Genomic DNA, 14,096 nt, shown 5'->3' on the forward strand with positions numbered 1-14,096 from the left:
TGCGCGGCGGGGCGCACCCCTTGTTCACCCGGCGCAGGAGCTCGTACAGCGAGTGGCTGCTCCGCTCGGCCCCACGGGGCCCCACGGGGCCCCGGTCGGGTGCGAGGCAGGGTAGGCAAGGCAGGAAGCAGAGGGCATCCAGCAGCCCCGTCCGGGGCGACACGAGACGCCCACTGCACCGTCTCTGCCGTTGGCCGGGACAGCAACTGCGAGCGCGCTGCCCTCGTCCTGCCGTCCCTCCCCTGCCTGTCACTCACAGGCTTTGCATAAAGCTTCCCCCCGCCCCCCCCCCAGCCCATATACCCCTTCTCCGCTCCGCCACCGGAGCAGAGCTGCGGTCGGCGTGACGGCAGTAACTGGAGCCGCTCCTTCCCGTCCTTCTGTCCCTCTTCCCTACCTCCCGCCCTCCTTCCGCGACCCGCCTCCCGCCAGCGGCACCAGCTCCGCCCGGCGCTGCCGCTCGCCCGCCGCGTCTCCGCGGCACCGCCAAGCCTGTACAGCCCAGCTCCTCTCCCATGCGCGGCGCTGCGTCGCCCAGGGACCTCCGCGCTCGCCCGGGAGCCGCTGCTGTAAGTTGGTGCCGCCGGCCCGGTGCAGCGCCCGGCACGGAGGGGGAGGCGGGAGGGCAGCGGCGGGGCAGAGCTGAGGGTCAGAGCTGCCGCCGCGCTGCTTCTCCAGCGGTGCTTCTTCGGCTGGAGCCGGGCTGCCTTGTTGGTCCCCGGCACAGGCGGAGACTGGCCCTCCTCCGCCCTGTCCAGACCGCCAGGTACCTGCGGGGCACTGGTGGGTTGGCATTCGCGGTGGTTTGCTGTCTCCTGTACTCGGCTGCCCTGGGAAAGCGTGGGCTCCTGTTACCGAGGCTGCTAGCCTCCCAGCTGGGCTTCAGCTTCCTGCTTGGGGCCCCGAGCGGTCTGGAGCATCCCTCAGCGGGCGTCGGGCAGGGCAGGGAATGAGCCAGCGCCTCGCTGCTCCCTGAGCTGGCTGCGGCGCTGCTCTCCCTGAGCCGGTACAGAAACTTTTTCACGTGGTCATTGCTCTATAAAGCGAACAAAATGCATTTTAGCTTCTCACGCTGGTTTTTATATCAGTCTGGGAAGAAGCTCTTTAAGTTTCTTCTCAGAGACGGAGTTATTTAGGCGTTTTGATGGGGCGAACTGAGGGGAATTCAGAGTTGCGTTTCTTTGTTTGCATGTGGTGAACTGTAGTGCATTCCTAGCAGGAGCAGCGTGTTCTGCTTTCTGTCTCGCTGCAGGTCCTAGGCAGCCCCTGAGTTTGAAGACTCTAGGCAGTGTCACACGGTTTGCCTCTGCCACACTGATAGCATCGGTGCAGATTTAGCAATGGAAAGCGGTGTTACATCGATAGGATGATTAGTAGATTTCCTCTCTTTCAGTTGTTTCACTGATTCTAAGGAAAAACGCAACCACCATTGTGTAATTACACAGTCACATTAAAATGAGCGTGCATCAGGGATGTATCCGTAATTTGAAAATCCTTAATTTTTCATTTGATTTAGGCTGAGACCTGCATGGTATAGAACTGTTAAGTAGGACAAGGAGCCTGTTGTTTAGTCTTAAAGTAATGTTTACTACTGGGCTGCTGTGACAAGTAGCCTGTTGAAGTGTAATTATAAATCAAAGTCTTGGTTCAACCTCTGTTCCTAGATAAAATCTATATCTGTAATTTACTGACCACTTCTTGTCTTTTACATACAAATATTATTTCTAAGGAAAGAAATGCCTGAAGGGAATTGGCTAATATTATTCAAGATGAACATTTGATCACTGACAGTAAATTACCTCTGCTGAAGTATTTGAGGCTTGCATAATTTCCAACACCAAGCAGAGAAATTGGAGATGTCATTTTTGCATTTTAGTATTCTTCCAAGATTCTGGATTGACCTAATTTACAGAGACTCAGGCAATTTGCAGAAACACTGCCTGTTAGTGAATGGTGGTACTTGCTTCTAAGGGTGGTTGTTCAGCTGGTCTGTGTGCAAACTCATCTCAGCACGACACTGGAGGAAAAAGATGTGTATGGATACATGTCTTTGTTCTGTTTGGGGAAATATGTTAGCTTATCTTAAATGTGAATTGGCATATTTTGAATTCCTCTCAATAGATGACATTGTGATGATAAAGGCAATATTACAGGAACAGTTCAAGACCAGCATATGTGAAATCTACTTCTCACCAAGAGATTTAAGTCTTCTGTTATAGTAGGGTGTAATGCTGAGTGCTTTAGTCAGTAGCTGTTTGGGAGGGGATTTAATTCAATTTTTTTTTTTTATTACAGTGGTATTTGTTATCATGTCTGTGGGTGGGCTTTGGGTAACAGACAGTGGATCTGTTCCTCCCCTCTGCATGTGGTCTGTAGTTCACTAGCCTCCACTGTATGCATAACTGCAGGGTGGGTTTTTTATGTTTGCCTCTATTTTGTTGTGGTTATGGGCTCATCCTGAATGGTGCTGAACAAGCGTTACTTATGGGACTACAGAGCCTGGTGAAAGATCTAAATCCCTGCATCTGCAGCCTCTGATATGAACTTTACCTGCCCTATTCCTGAACCCTGTGTGCATGATGAAAGAAAGTTTTCAGTAAACTCTGAATTCCCCCAATATGTGGGGGCAAAAAAGTGAACCTGTGTTTTCATAGAGATTCTGACATGCCTGGACTGTGATGTCTACACTCACGTTTAATTAACTGGAATGGAGTGTGGGGGACAGTGAGCATATTCAGATATTGGTTATTCTGTTGTCTCTGATCAGTGGGGGGGTTTAGCTCCTGTCCTGCTCCCTGGTGAGGAACCTTGAAAGAGTAAGTCCTCAGTGTGAGGAAAACCTACCTGTAGAGATCCAGTGAATACTGTTCCTTGCATCATAACAGCATTTAAGACAGTAAAGTACCTGGAAAAGTTTGAAAAATTTGACAGTAAAGTGTTCAGCTTCTTATTTGTGTCATCAAACTGCTTGTATACTAGTATTCCAGGCCATGACCTTTCTGTAATCCTTCAGTTCCGGGAGATTTCAACTTGTAAATGGTCAGTATCTTATTTTTGGCCCTAGGTTAAGTGGGTTATTTTAGTCTGAGATTAGTGCTCAAGATCTTCGAATGCCATCTGGGTATTTTTTTGCCAGACAATACAGCTTCATTAAAGGTCATTTAATTTTCCTTGTAAAAGAGTTTGTGTTTTGAAGACATACCAGCTGACTTAAGTTGTTCTGTGCTTAGTGCTTTCAATAGGTGGGCCTAGGGAGCACTGGCATGATCTCTTTGCTTAGGTAGAGTGAGACAGATACTCTTCCTTGTAGCTCTGATGTGTAGGACTCCTCTCTGTTTTGGAGGACTTTGGATTGTGCACTGTATATTGGGCAGTGTTGCTTGCTGTTTTCAATCCCAGTTAAACTTCATAGGGCAAATTGTGTTTCATATTAAAGGAGGTGGGCTATGGTAGCTTTACAGTAAGGTGTCCCTCTATTCTTTAAGTTGGGTTTAAGGGCTTTTTTTTTGGTGTAACTGGAGGGAAAGGTGTAACACAGACTTGCTGTTGTTCAATATGGTGAATCAATTATATTAGCACAGAGAGTGTGGATGAAGGTACTGGCTGTGCTGCAGTTGGGCTGCAGGTGTTGCATGTTCTATATACACAGATTGCTTGTTCTGAAATGGAGTCTGCTGTCCAAATTAAACGTGTGGTTTTGATTTTCTCAATGTTTCTGGTAATATGAATTGAGAAAAATAAGTCTATTAAAAATGCTGGTTTTGAGGCTTGTTAAACTCTTGTACTATCTTGAAGCATGAAGTGTGGGAATGAAATTCTGCAATTCAATACTGCTTAAAGATGCTTAAGTATATGAAAATGTCTGTGTGAAAGCAAAGTATATCCACATTAAAAACCTTCACAAGTGGCCCCAGGTGCTCTGACTTAGGACATTGCTTGCTTTCCAGGTAGACCTTTTGGCCAGTTCTTTATTTGAAAGTGCAGTAAAAGGTACTCTGGACATGCAAATAGCATAGTAATTAGTCAAGTTTGGTTATTGGCTTTTGCTGAGTTTTCTCTGCAGTTTGAAGAGAGAGAAGTGAGATCATTTCAGTACCAGTCACAGCCACAGCTTATACTGAGTTCTTTTTTTTCCATCTCCTACTATTTGCACTGTGGCTTTTTGGCCATTAGCATTTATATAGCTGTCAATATTCCTCCCTTACCCTATACTCCATACTATTCTGACTTGACTCTTAGTTAAATCTGGAAACTTGCTGTAATTATACATAGACCTGCATATAATGGCATGTAACAGTAACATTCACCTCTAAACAGGATCTGAGTAGGGTTTTGTTTGTTAGGAATAGGGCAGGATAGGATAGGATAGTTTTATGCCTCTTCAAAAGTTCAGAATGAACAAGTTCTGAGGATCTGACTCTCTAGCTGGCTTCAGAGGCAGTATCTCAGTGACTTCAGCTGGTGGTCAAAACACGTTTTTCTGCTGACGCTGCCTATGTATATGCTATATCACTATAAGAAGCAGACACTGAATTCTGTGGAATAAAGGTGGAATCTGTAGATTTTTCTAATCTTATTTTTTTTACAGTTACACAAGTCTAAATGTATGTATAAATAAAACCAGAGTTTTATTTTAAAGTTTGGATGGGTTTTATTTTTTTCATTTTGTGTTGTTGCATATGGAATCACTATACCAAAGGGAAGCTTCCTAATGGGATTAGTAGGTTTTTGTTCTCTATGCAGCTTTTGACATTCCTTAGGTATTCTGTCTGGTAGCTCTTCCTGCTGTGATTCAGTACAGGAGAATGTTTCAAGCGTGTGCATGTGTATGTATGTAATGAATCAGCTGGTCTAGGTTGGGGAAGGGTGAGAAAATCAGTCCAGGTTCATTTTCTTTCTCCAATTTACTTGCTTACTGTATAGCAATATAAAAGTTGGAGATCAGGTTTCCCAAGATAAACCTGCTCTTGGGCAACAAATTTAGACTATGTCATTTATGAATCTCAGCTTACAAAAAAATAAATGCATGCCAAAGGGAGATGTAATTCTCTGTCCGCTCAGCTGTAAATTAAGGCTTTTTCTCCCCCATCCTATAGTGAACAATAGACACACTTTTTGATATGTAAAACCAAAAATGGTTTTGACTTTTATTTATTTTAATTTTTTTCTTTGCTTATAGGTGTGAAAGAAAATGTCGGTCAGCATGCATGAAAATCGCAAGTCTAGGGCCAGCACTGGCTCCATAAACATATACTTGTTCCACAAGTCATCCTATGCTGATAGTGTCCTTACTCACCTAAACCTCCTCCGTCAGCAGCGTCTCTTTACAGATGTACTTCTCCATGCTGGAAACAGGTCGTTCCCCTGCCACAGAGCAGTTCTAGCTGCTTGTAGCCGCTATTTTGAAGCAATGTTCAGCGGAGGACTGAAAGAGAGCCAGGACAGTGAAGTCAACTTTCACAATTCTATTCACCCAGAAGTCCTAGAGCTTCTTCTGGACTATGCATATTCCTCCAGAGTTATCATCAATGAGGAAAATGCAGAGTCACTGCTGGAGGCTGGTGACATGCTGGAGTTTCAGGACATTCGGGATGCTTGTGCAGAGTTTCTGGAGAAAAACCTTCATCCCACCAACTGTCTTGGTATGCTGCTGCTGTCAGATGCTCATCAGTGTACCAAGCTGTATGAGCTCTCTTGGAGGATGTGCCTTAGCAACTTCCAGAGTATCAGTAAAAGCGAAGACTTCCTCCAGCTGCGAAAAGACATGGTAGTGCAGCTCCTTTCCAGTGAAGAATTAGAAACTGAAGATGAAAGGCTGGTATATGAATCAGCTATCAGCTGGGTCAACTATGACCTGAGTAAGCGTCACTGTTACCTGCCAGAGCTACTGCAGACAGTGAGACTGGCCCTCCTGCCAGCCATATACCTTATGGAGAACGTGGCCATGGAAGAACTTATCACCAAGCAAAGGAAAAGCAAGGAGATTGTAGAAGAATCAATAAGATGCAAGTTGAAGATCTTACAGAATGATGGAGTGGTCACCAGCTTGTGTGCCAGACCCCGAAAAACTGGCCATTCACTTTTTCTTTTGGGTGGCCAAACCTTTATGTGTGACAAGCTGTATTTGGTGGATCAAAAGGCAAAGGAGATTATTCCAAAGGCTGACATTCCAAGCCCACGGAAAGAGTTCAGTGCTTGTGCCATAGGCTGCAAGGTGTATATCACTGGGGGACGAGGATCAGAAAATGGAGTCTCCAAAGACGTGTGGGTGTATGACACCCTTCATGAGGAGTGGTCGAAGGCTGCTCCCATGCTGGTAGCTAGGTTTGGCCATGGCTCTGCTGAACTTAAGCACTGTTTGTACGTAGTAGGGGGGCACACTGCAGCAACTGGTTGCCTTCCAGCTTCCCCTTCAGTATCCCTAAAGCAAGTAGAACAGTATGACCCCGTGACCAACAAATGGACCATGGTTGCCCCGCTGCGAGAGGGAGTAAGCAATGCGGCGGTAGTCAGCGCGAAGCTGAAGCTGTTTGCTTTTGGTGGTACCAGCGTTAGCCATGACAAGCTGCCCAAAGTCCAGTGCTACGATCAGTGTGAAAACAGATGGACTGTACCAGCCACCTGCCCCCAGCCCTGGCGCTACACAGCTGCAGCTGTTCTGGGAAACCAGATTTTTATTATGGGTGGAGATACTGAATTCTCCGCATGCTCTGCTTATAAATTCAACAGTGAGGCATACCAGTGGACTAAGGTGGGAGATGTGACAGCAAAGCGAATGAGCTGCCATGCAGTGGCGTCTGGAAACAAATTGTATGTGGTTGGAGGCTACTTTGGCATTCAGAGGTGCAAGACATTGGACTGCTACGATCCCACGTTAGATGCATGGAACAGCATAACAACTGTGCCGTATTCGTTAATTCCCACGGCATTTGTCAGCACATGGAAACACCTCCCCTCTTAATTGTGTATATGTTGGCAATGACAAGTTATCAGGTAAGATATAACGCCTTTGAATTTCACTGCAATAATGCTTTTCAAAAAAGTTTTCAGCAGCAGCTCTGAGGAGGGGTGAGTATGTTGGATGCAGTTTTACATCTGGATCACCTGAAACACATATGTTCATGGGCTGTTGAAAGCCAGGTGCTGCATCTGTGACAGCACCACATCCTGGAAGTAGTTTGCCGCATATCATGTACCAGCCTTTACAAGGCCTTTTCCTGTATGATTTAGAAGTAAAGGACTGAGCAAAAATAACATTTTCAACCTGTGTGGAAATGCAGATAATCTTTTGAAAATTGACTCTGGCTCTTAAGTACTAAATGCATGTTACACAAAGGTTCCACTGCCGTTTGATGACTGAGACTAGGTCACTGCATCCAGTAGCAGTACCGAAAAAGATACAGTAAATTCTGATCTGAAGCCCAGTAGTGAATTCACTTGAATTTTCATGCAGACAGCCTTTAGAGAAAGCTGCTGTCTTATGATAGGTGTTTTACAGGGAGTTCAGGCCTAATTTTCAATCTCAGCTACACAGCGTGGTTGCATCTTCTTGGACTAAGGTTGCATTTTCTCTATTGTAACACTTTAAAATGCAGACTTTTCAAAATACTTATGCTTATATATGTTGAACTAGGTATAGTGTCAGGAAGATATGTAATTAATATTGCAGCCTGAAATAATTACTAGTCTATAGCACACACTGTTCCAAAACAATTTAATTATACATAATGGGCCAGGTTCTTACCAGATGCAACTTCAGCATTGTATCTTCTCACAAGCAAGTCTGAATTTGGTCTTGCTTGATGGGTTGTTGTGCATTTCTTATTTTTGGGAGGAGGGGGGAAGATTTTTGCTATTAATCTGTGTATTTTGCAACAAACCTGGTAGACTCCCATTTGGGTTGCGTTGCTTTTATTCCCCATTTCCTCCTTATGGCTTTAGTACAAAATCAGTTACTGCCAGTAACTGTAACTGATATAGTGATGTCCTTGATCCTAAATAATCAATGCCCTGTGAATGGTAGTTTCTTTTTGGATTTGAGCAGTGTATGTTGTACCCATGAAGACAGGCAGGTTATAAGAAAAAGGCAAATAAATACAGTTGCAGTAATTAAACTGCAAAAGATAGTTATTTGCCTCTGGGTTACCTAAAAGTTCAGGCTGAAGAGGTTCTCCAGAATATAGGAAAAAGAAATTGTGTGTAAAGACTTCTCTAGTTTCTTCTGATTGGGAGAGATCATTGGGAACGTTTTTTGGTGTTTTTTGCAGCAGTAGACATTTGCCTGACTCTTGCAGTAAATGCAAACCCCAAAGGTCTTTGAAGCAGTGTAGATAGGGCAGCCAGTTACTCCTGTAGTTGTCTTTCAGTTGACTGGGAGTTTTGATTGAGTAAAGAATACAAGGTTGGGCCCATGCAAAGCAGCAGCTCAGCTTTGTAATCTACTGTGAAACTGGGCAGTGTTGTGCCATGTTGCTCTGCTCTCAGGTGGTTGTTTGCCTTGAAAACACTCTGCCCTCTGCCCTCTCTCCACTCTGTTTTTCCAGACTTTTCTTCGGAAAGCAGAGGAAACTCTAGAGACTTACCAGCTCCCGGTTACTGGCCATAATTGCCCCACAACAGCAAATGGAAGCCCTCATTTCTGTGTGTCAGCTTCCTCCCTAGCTGGGAACTACATCTCGATATCTTCAGTTAATTTGTATTATTACTGACTTTATGCAGTTCTCAGTGTTATCAGAACAGGAGTATTGAATGCCCAGACTCAGGTCTGTGCCAAGAAAAATATTGACTTACTCTTCTGAGTCTCACTTAATTGTTCTGGAGTTTACAGTGCATGAGGGAGTGTTTTATTTTGAAAAAGAGTTCTCAGAATATAACGGTGCAAAAAACTTTCCTTTACTCTGCAGTATCTTGTTAAAAGCCATTATTTTATCTTCACTAACACACAAGATATCTGGCTTAACTAGCACACAAGATAACTGAATGTAGCTGTAGTCTGAAATCTCTCCAGTGCTGTGTGCTCATCCAGTAAGTGGGTTGTTTTTTTTCCTTCTGACTCCTGCTGCTTTGCCAGTGGGTGGGAGGGCCAAAAAGGAAATTACTTGTGATTACTCTGTTTTCATGGTGCTGTGTGGCCCCAGTCTGACAGCTTTTAGGAAGACTTCAGTCTGCTTTGTCTTGTTCCTCAAACTTGGGAGTTTTGGGTTGGGTTTTTTCCCCTCTGTTTTGGAATTATTTATAGCTTTTTTTTTAAGTTCATCCCATGACAAGAAACACTGTTTTGACTTCAGTGTTGATTGTCTGTTTAGATGGGAGAATGTCGTGCTATACTGAAGAATGCCTAGAAAAGACTAATCAACACTGAGTGGACCCTTTTTTTAGACTTTAAAAAATATAGCCCACACTTGCAAAAACACTGTGGGCTGTTATGTAGGCTGGGTTATTTCCTGTGAATGTTCTCTGTTGTTCTTAGACATCACAGGCTGAGAGAGATGTGGTGCTCAAAGGATGTGTGAGTGCGCTAGAGCTCATTTGCATTGTAATGAAGTAGGATTTGCCTTCTAAATTCTAGCAGTGCTGTCAGAAACTGTGATGAACTGATGATGGTTTGGTAGCTGGAATTTTGATACAGCTTCACAGTGAAAAAGCAAAGCACAATCTCAGCATCCAAAGGCTGAGTTTCTCATTGAATAATTGATTTTGTAAAGGACTCTAGGATGTATTTATTGGTGGATGGTATGTTGCTGTTTAAAAAGAAATTGGGCAGAATTCTGCCTAAATTAAGAGTAGGTGTATTTTAAGTTTGGGAATTCTATGGCGCTCTCTGTTCTGAGTAAATTCAATTCAGAATTTGTTAAGGTGATCAGAGGTATTGGGACAAGACGCCTTCAGCCTCCCTTCTGCTTGGCTCCAACCAGGTTGGTTTTGGCTGAGTATAGAAAAACCTCTATGCTGAGTGTTCATGTGGTTTTTTGTGAAAGAGAAGTTACAAAAGGTTGTTTGCTTAATACAAGTCTGCAAACTTTTCAAGGTTTTGGGGGAACGTGAAAATGTGGAAATATGCAGGATACAGTTATCACTTTGAAGTGTATCAGGCCACTTTGATTTAAGTTTCAAGTGACTGAATTTATACCCAAAACATTAATCAGTCTTTTTGCAGTCAATAGGATGGTTTGCAGAGTAATGTTAATAGAATAATAAAGTCAGAATCTGTCCCTAAATAACTATGTTCTTGACTCGTTTATGTATTAGTAGTTGGGTATTGCACAAGAACCTTGAGGCTCAGGGTTGGCAGGGAAGTCCATCAGCTGGATTGTATCCTAAGCCTAGCTTTTGGGTTTTCTTTGACATCTAACAAAAACCTTATGGTATATTGTTGCAGCAAAACCTTTTAAGTAATTTCTCCTTTCCCTCCACCTCTTCCCATGCTTTTAGTTTACTCCTTTATTTGGAGAAGATAATTGGAACCTCAGATCTGGAGAAGTTTTTATGAAGAAAAATCATTCAGCGTTTCTTGCATTTGAAGAAAATCATCTGCACCTTGTAAATTATCCAACCTAGACATGAAGGAATGGGAGAAGAAACCCTGTCTTCAGTGCTTCAACATGCCGTTTAAATATGAATGGACAAACTTCTGATCTGTCCCTGTGCTAGTAATTGTGGATTAATGCCCATGTTAATCAGTCCTTCAAAGATGAAAAAAACAGAGACAGAACGTCTCTTAGCCGTGCACCACACATCACTTGATTTCCATGGACCCCACTGTTTTTATGTGAAATTAGAAATGCTTGTCACCTCTCTTTGTGGTGGTTTGAAGTGCCAGCGCCAGCTGCAGGGGCAGCAGGCCAGGTCTGAAACAGCAAGATGCTGGTGTGAATGAAGATACAGTGGCATTGCTGCTGAACTCTGCTGACTGGAGTGTGCTTGCCTGTGGGCAGTGCCTACAGGATCTGTTACACCCTGTGTTGCATTGTCCTGTGTGCAGTGAGTGACCTTCTGCTTCATAAGGACCAGTGGTGAAATGTTTTTGCAACTTTGGGGAACAAACATTACAGCCCCAAAATGCTCATTGTTCCTGTTCTTCCCTGTATTTATAATTCAGTCTGTCCCTTTCCTATTATGTTACTTGTTGTAGATATAGTTATTTATTGTTCAGTGCTTGCATGCTGGAACAATGCCTGCAATTGTCTTCATGTTGCAAGGGCTTGTGTGAATTGTATGTTTTGCACATATTGTGATTGCTGACTTGCTCTGCTGCACAAAGAAGGAAAACTATTGGGTAACAGTTGGAGGTGGGAGGGAGGAGTGGCTTCCCAGTCGGAAATGGAAGGATTACAAGACAGGATTTAAAATTACACATGTACTAAAGGAAGAAGCCATGGAGGTCACTTTCTCAGGCCACCAGCTCCCCAGGTTGCATGTGGTGTGTCTTGTAGATGGTGTCCTTGCAACATTTCATTTGTTGGTCATGCCTTTCAATTTCTAACCTGGAAATAGCCAAAGTCTCTTGCAACACTCGCTTTGTGCAGCTTCCTGATTGCAACGCAAATACTGTGGAAGAGCTTCTGGATACCAAGCCCAGATGAAGTCATTGTCCAAACTTATTTATTTATTTATTGGGTTGGAGGAGGGTTACCTATGATATAGCTACATTGTCCTGAAGGAGTGGAGAATGGTGATTCAAGAATAAAAACAAAAAAGGAAACCTCAACATAGGTTAATGATGAAGTCTTAGGAAAAAAAAAAAAGAAGAAAGAGCAGCAATTTTGCACTGACTGGATTGCCTCGTTCATCTGGATTTCAGATCATCTGAGTGGCCAGATGTCAAAGACCCAAGTGCTCTAGAAAAATTCTTATGGGGATAGAAAATGAATTTCAAACCTCTTATCTTAAAAAGAAAAAAAAAGCCCTCAAACTTTGCTGCTTTTTATTTTTGTTTTCCAGGTGTGTCTTTAATCAGTTGGTTGCTCAGAAGCCTCAAATAATCCTGAGAAACCAAACTTTGATTTTTAAATGAAATTGTTTCTTATTATTCTGGTCTTTGGACAGAGATGAAGCTACTCTTTTTCTTAGGAATTTCAGAAGCTTGTGTTTCACAGGTACTTTCTTTGCCAGATCCTGTAATGAAGCTTGTATTGTGTTGTGTTTTTTCTTAAATGTTTCTGGAGCCCACTTAAACTGGCACATTCAGTAACATGGTTGGTGTGTGCTGTGGTATAAGTAAACAGCTGCATGTGTGCATGCAAAACAATGTGATGCTTGCCTTTCTCTGTGTGAAAGTGATGTAGCTGTATTTGTGAAAGTTTTGTCATCTGAAAGTGTTTACATTGGTCACTGGAAGTTTCTCTGCGCTGCCTTACATTTGATTTGCTGTTTGGAGTAGACTCTTTACATTTCAGAAATAAAGTATTTGGAGTTCTGTGAATACTGAGAGAACATGAATTAATAAGCACTCATTTGCAGTTTTTGAAAGGGTGGGTTCCAGCTAGGCGTGATAAAATTATAGTTCCACTGATGAAACTGATTCCTTGAAGTGGTAGATTAAAAAAGTATTTAAACCCACAGCCTCTCTACCGTTGCCCCCACTTAGACAACCTTTAGCAATAGGAAAACAGATTAGGATAGGTCTCCTTTCTATGTCCCTGTACCTGCACAGGTTACTATGTTAAAGCAAACAGCCTTGAATTTTTGTTGGTATTTCATCTTGTGGATCACTCTCAGGAGTAAAGTGAGCCGTAAAATCAGACTTCCTGTGTTTTGCATGTCCTCTCCCCAGGCACTAGCAACTACATAAGGTACCAGGAAGTAAAGAACTGGGTCCCCAGGGGCCCCTGTGTTTGAATAGGGACATGTAGCTTTGAGATATGTGTTCTCTGTCAAGCTGATCAGAGTCCAGAGGTGAAGCTGCCTTGCATCTGACTATTTAGCTTATGAAATCTGTTTTGTAGCACCATTCAGCTTCCAAAAGTGGGATGAATTTTCTGCAGTTGTTTCCAAACTTGCGGTCTGCCTTCAAGTCCTCAGTTAATTCCTGTGTGTAGGCTGAAGGAAGCTGAAGTCAGGGTGGGCCTCTGGCTCTGCAGGGACTGCACGAGGCTCTTGCTCTATGAATTGTTGTGGGAATCCTGGCTGACTATTTGACCATTTCAGCCCTGCAAAACACCCCAGACTTAGAAGCAGTTCACAGCAGAGTGCACACAAAAACCCTGGCATAAGATGGGAAGGTTCCTCTTATTTTGCAGGCTGGTTACTGTAGAAACATATAACAAAAGACAGCCTTCCTCTTCTGGTGTAATTGTGCAGCCCCTTTTCTATATGTCTGACACCTGTCTGAATAAGAGTGATTAGAACAGAATAATGTTCCCATTCCTGGCCACTGAAGATGTGGTTCATGTGCTAAAAGAAAACTGCAGGTGAAGAAGTAAAGCTGTCTATGTTGTTTGCTACTATGTCTTAAGATTTTGTAAAACTCACTTTTTTTTCACAATGTGAAACTGAAGGTCAATAAATTATTAGATATTTCCTCTCCATGGAATGTTTATTTGAAGTGTTGTCTCTTCCTCCCCTCTTTCCTCACCACTAAATGCTTTGAATCCTTTTTAATGCCCTTTTTCATGTCCTCTTAAAAGAAGCACATCAGCAGCATGCAATTAAATGCTTTGGTTTAAGCTTCTGCTTCAGCTGCGCTTTCCTTCCCTTTGTTCTCTTCTGCTGCTCTTACTATGATCTCTATCTCAAAGTTCAGGAGTTAAAACTCAGAGAGCCTCAAAACATTTAAGAACAGGAAATGCAAGTTTGTTAGTGCTTGCAGTACAGTTTAGTTAGTGCCTGATACCACTTGGAAGTGGAATTAGGCATCTTGAGTCCTTTCTAATTATTCTCAAGTCAGAAAATCCTGGCTGCGTGTAAAACATTCCAATTGTTCTATATACATGTGTAGTCAAACTCTGACTCTCTGAACTTTTCATCTTATATTTTTGTGTATACATTCTTAGTTTTGGGTGGGTTTTTTAGTTTGGCTGTTTGTTTGTTTAAATACCATTTTAATGCTTTGGATTTTCTACATTGGCTTAGCACCTGTCTAGCCTGAAAGAGATGAT

General features: G+C 43.1%; 1 protein-coding gene across 1 annotated transcript; it reads left to right on the forward strand.

Annotated features, from left to right (window-relative positions):
- Nucleotides 1–471: 471 nt before the first annotated feature.
- On the forward strand, nucleotides 472–13,435 carry ENC1 (ectodermal-neural cortex 1). Its single transcript, XM_084224917.1, has 3 exons — nucleotides 472–569; nucleotides 5,180–6,993; nucleotides 10,432–13,435. The coding sequence occupies exon 2, from the start codon at nucleotides 5,192–5,194 to the stop codon at nucleotides 6,959–6,961; it is 1,770 nt and encodes a 589-aa protein (XP_084081043.1). The 5' UTR covers nucleotides 472–569; nucleotides 5,180–5,191; the 3' UTR covers nucleotides 6,962–6,993; nucleotides 10,432–13,435.
- Nucleotides 13,436–14,096: the final 661 nt, after the last annotated feature.

Source organism: Fringilla coelebs (assembly GCF_963513975.1).
Source record: "Fringilla coelebs genome assembly, chromosome: Z".
NCBI lineage: Eukaryota > Metazoa > Chordata > Aves > Passeriformes > Fringillidae > Fringilla > Fringilla coelebs.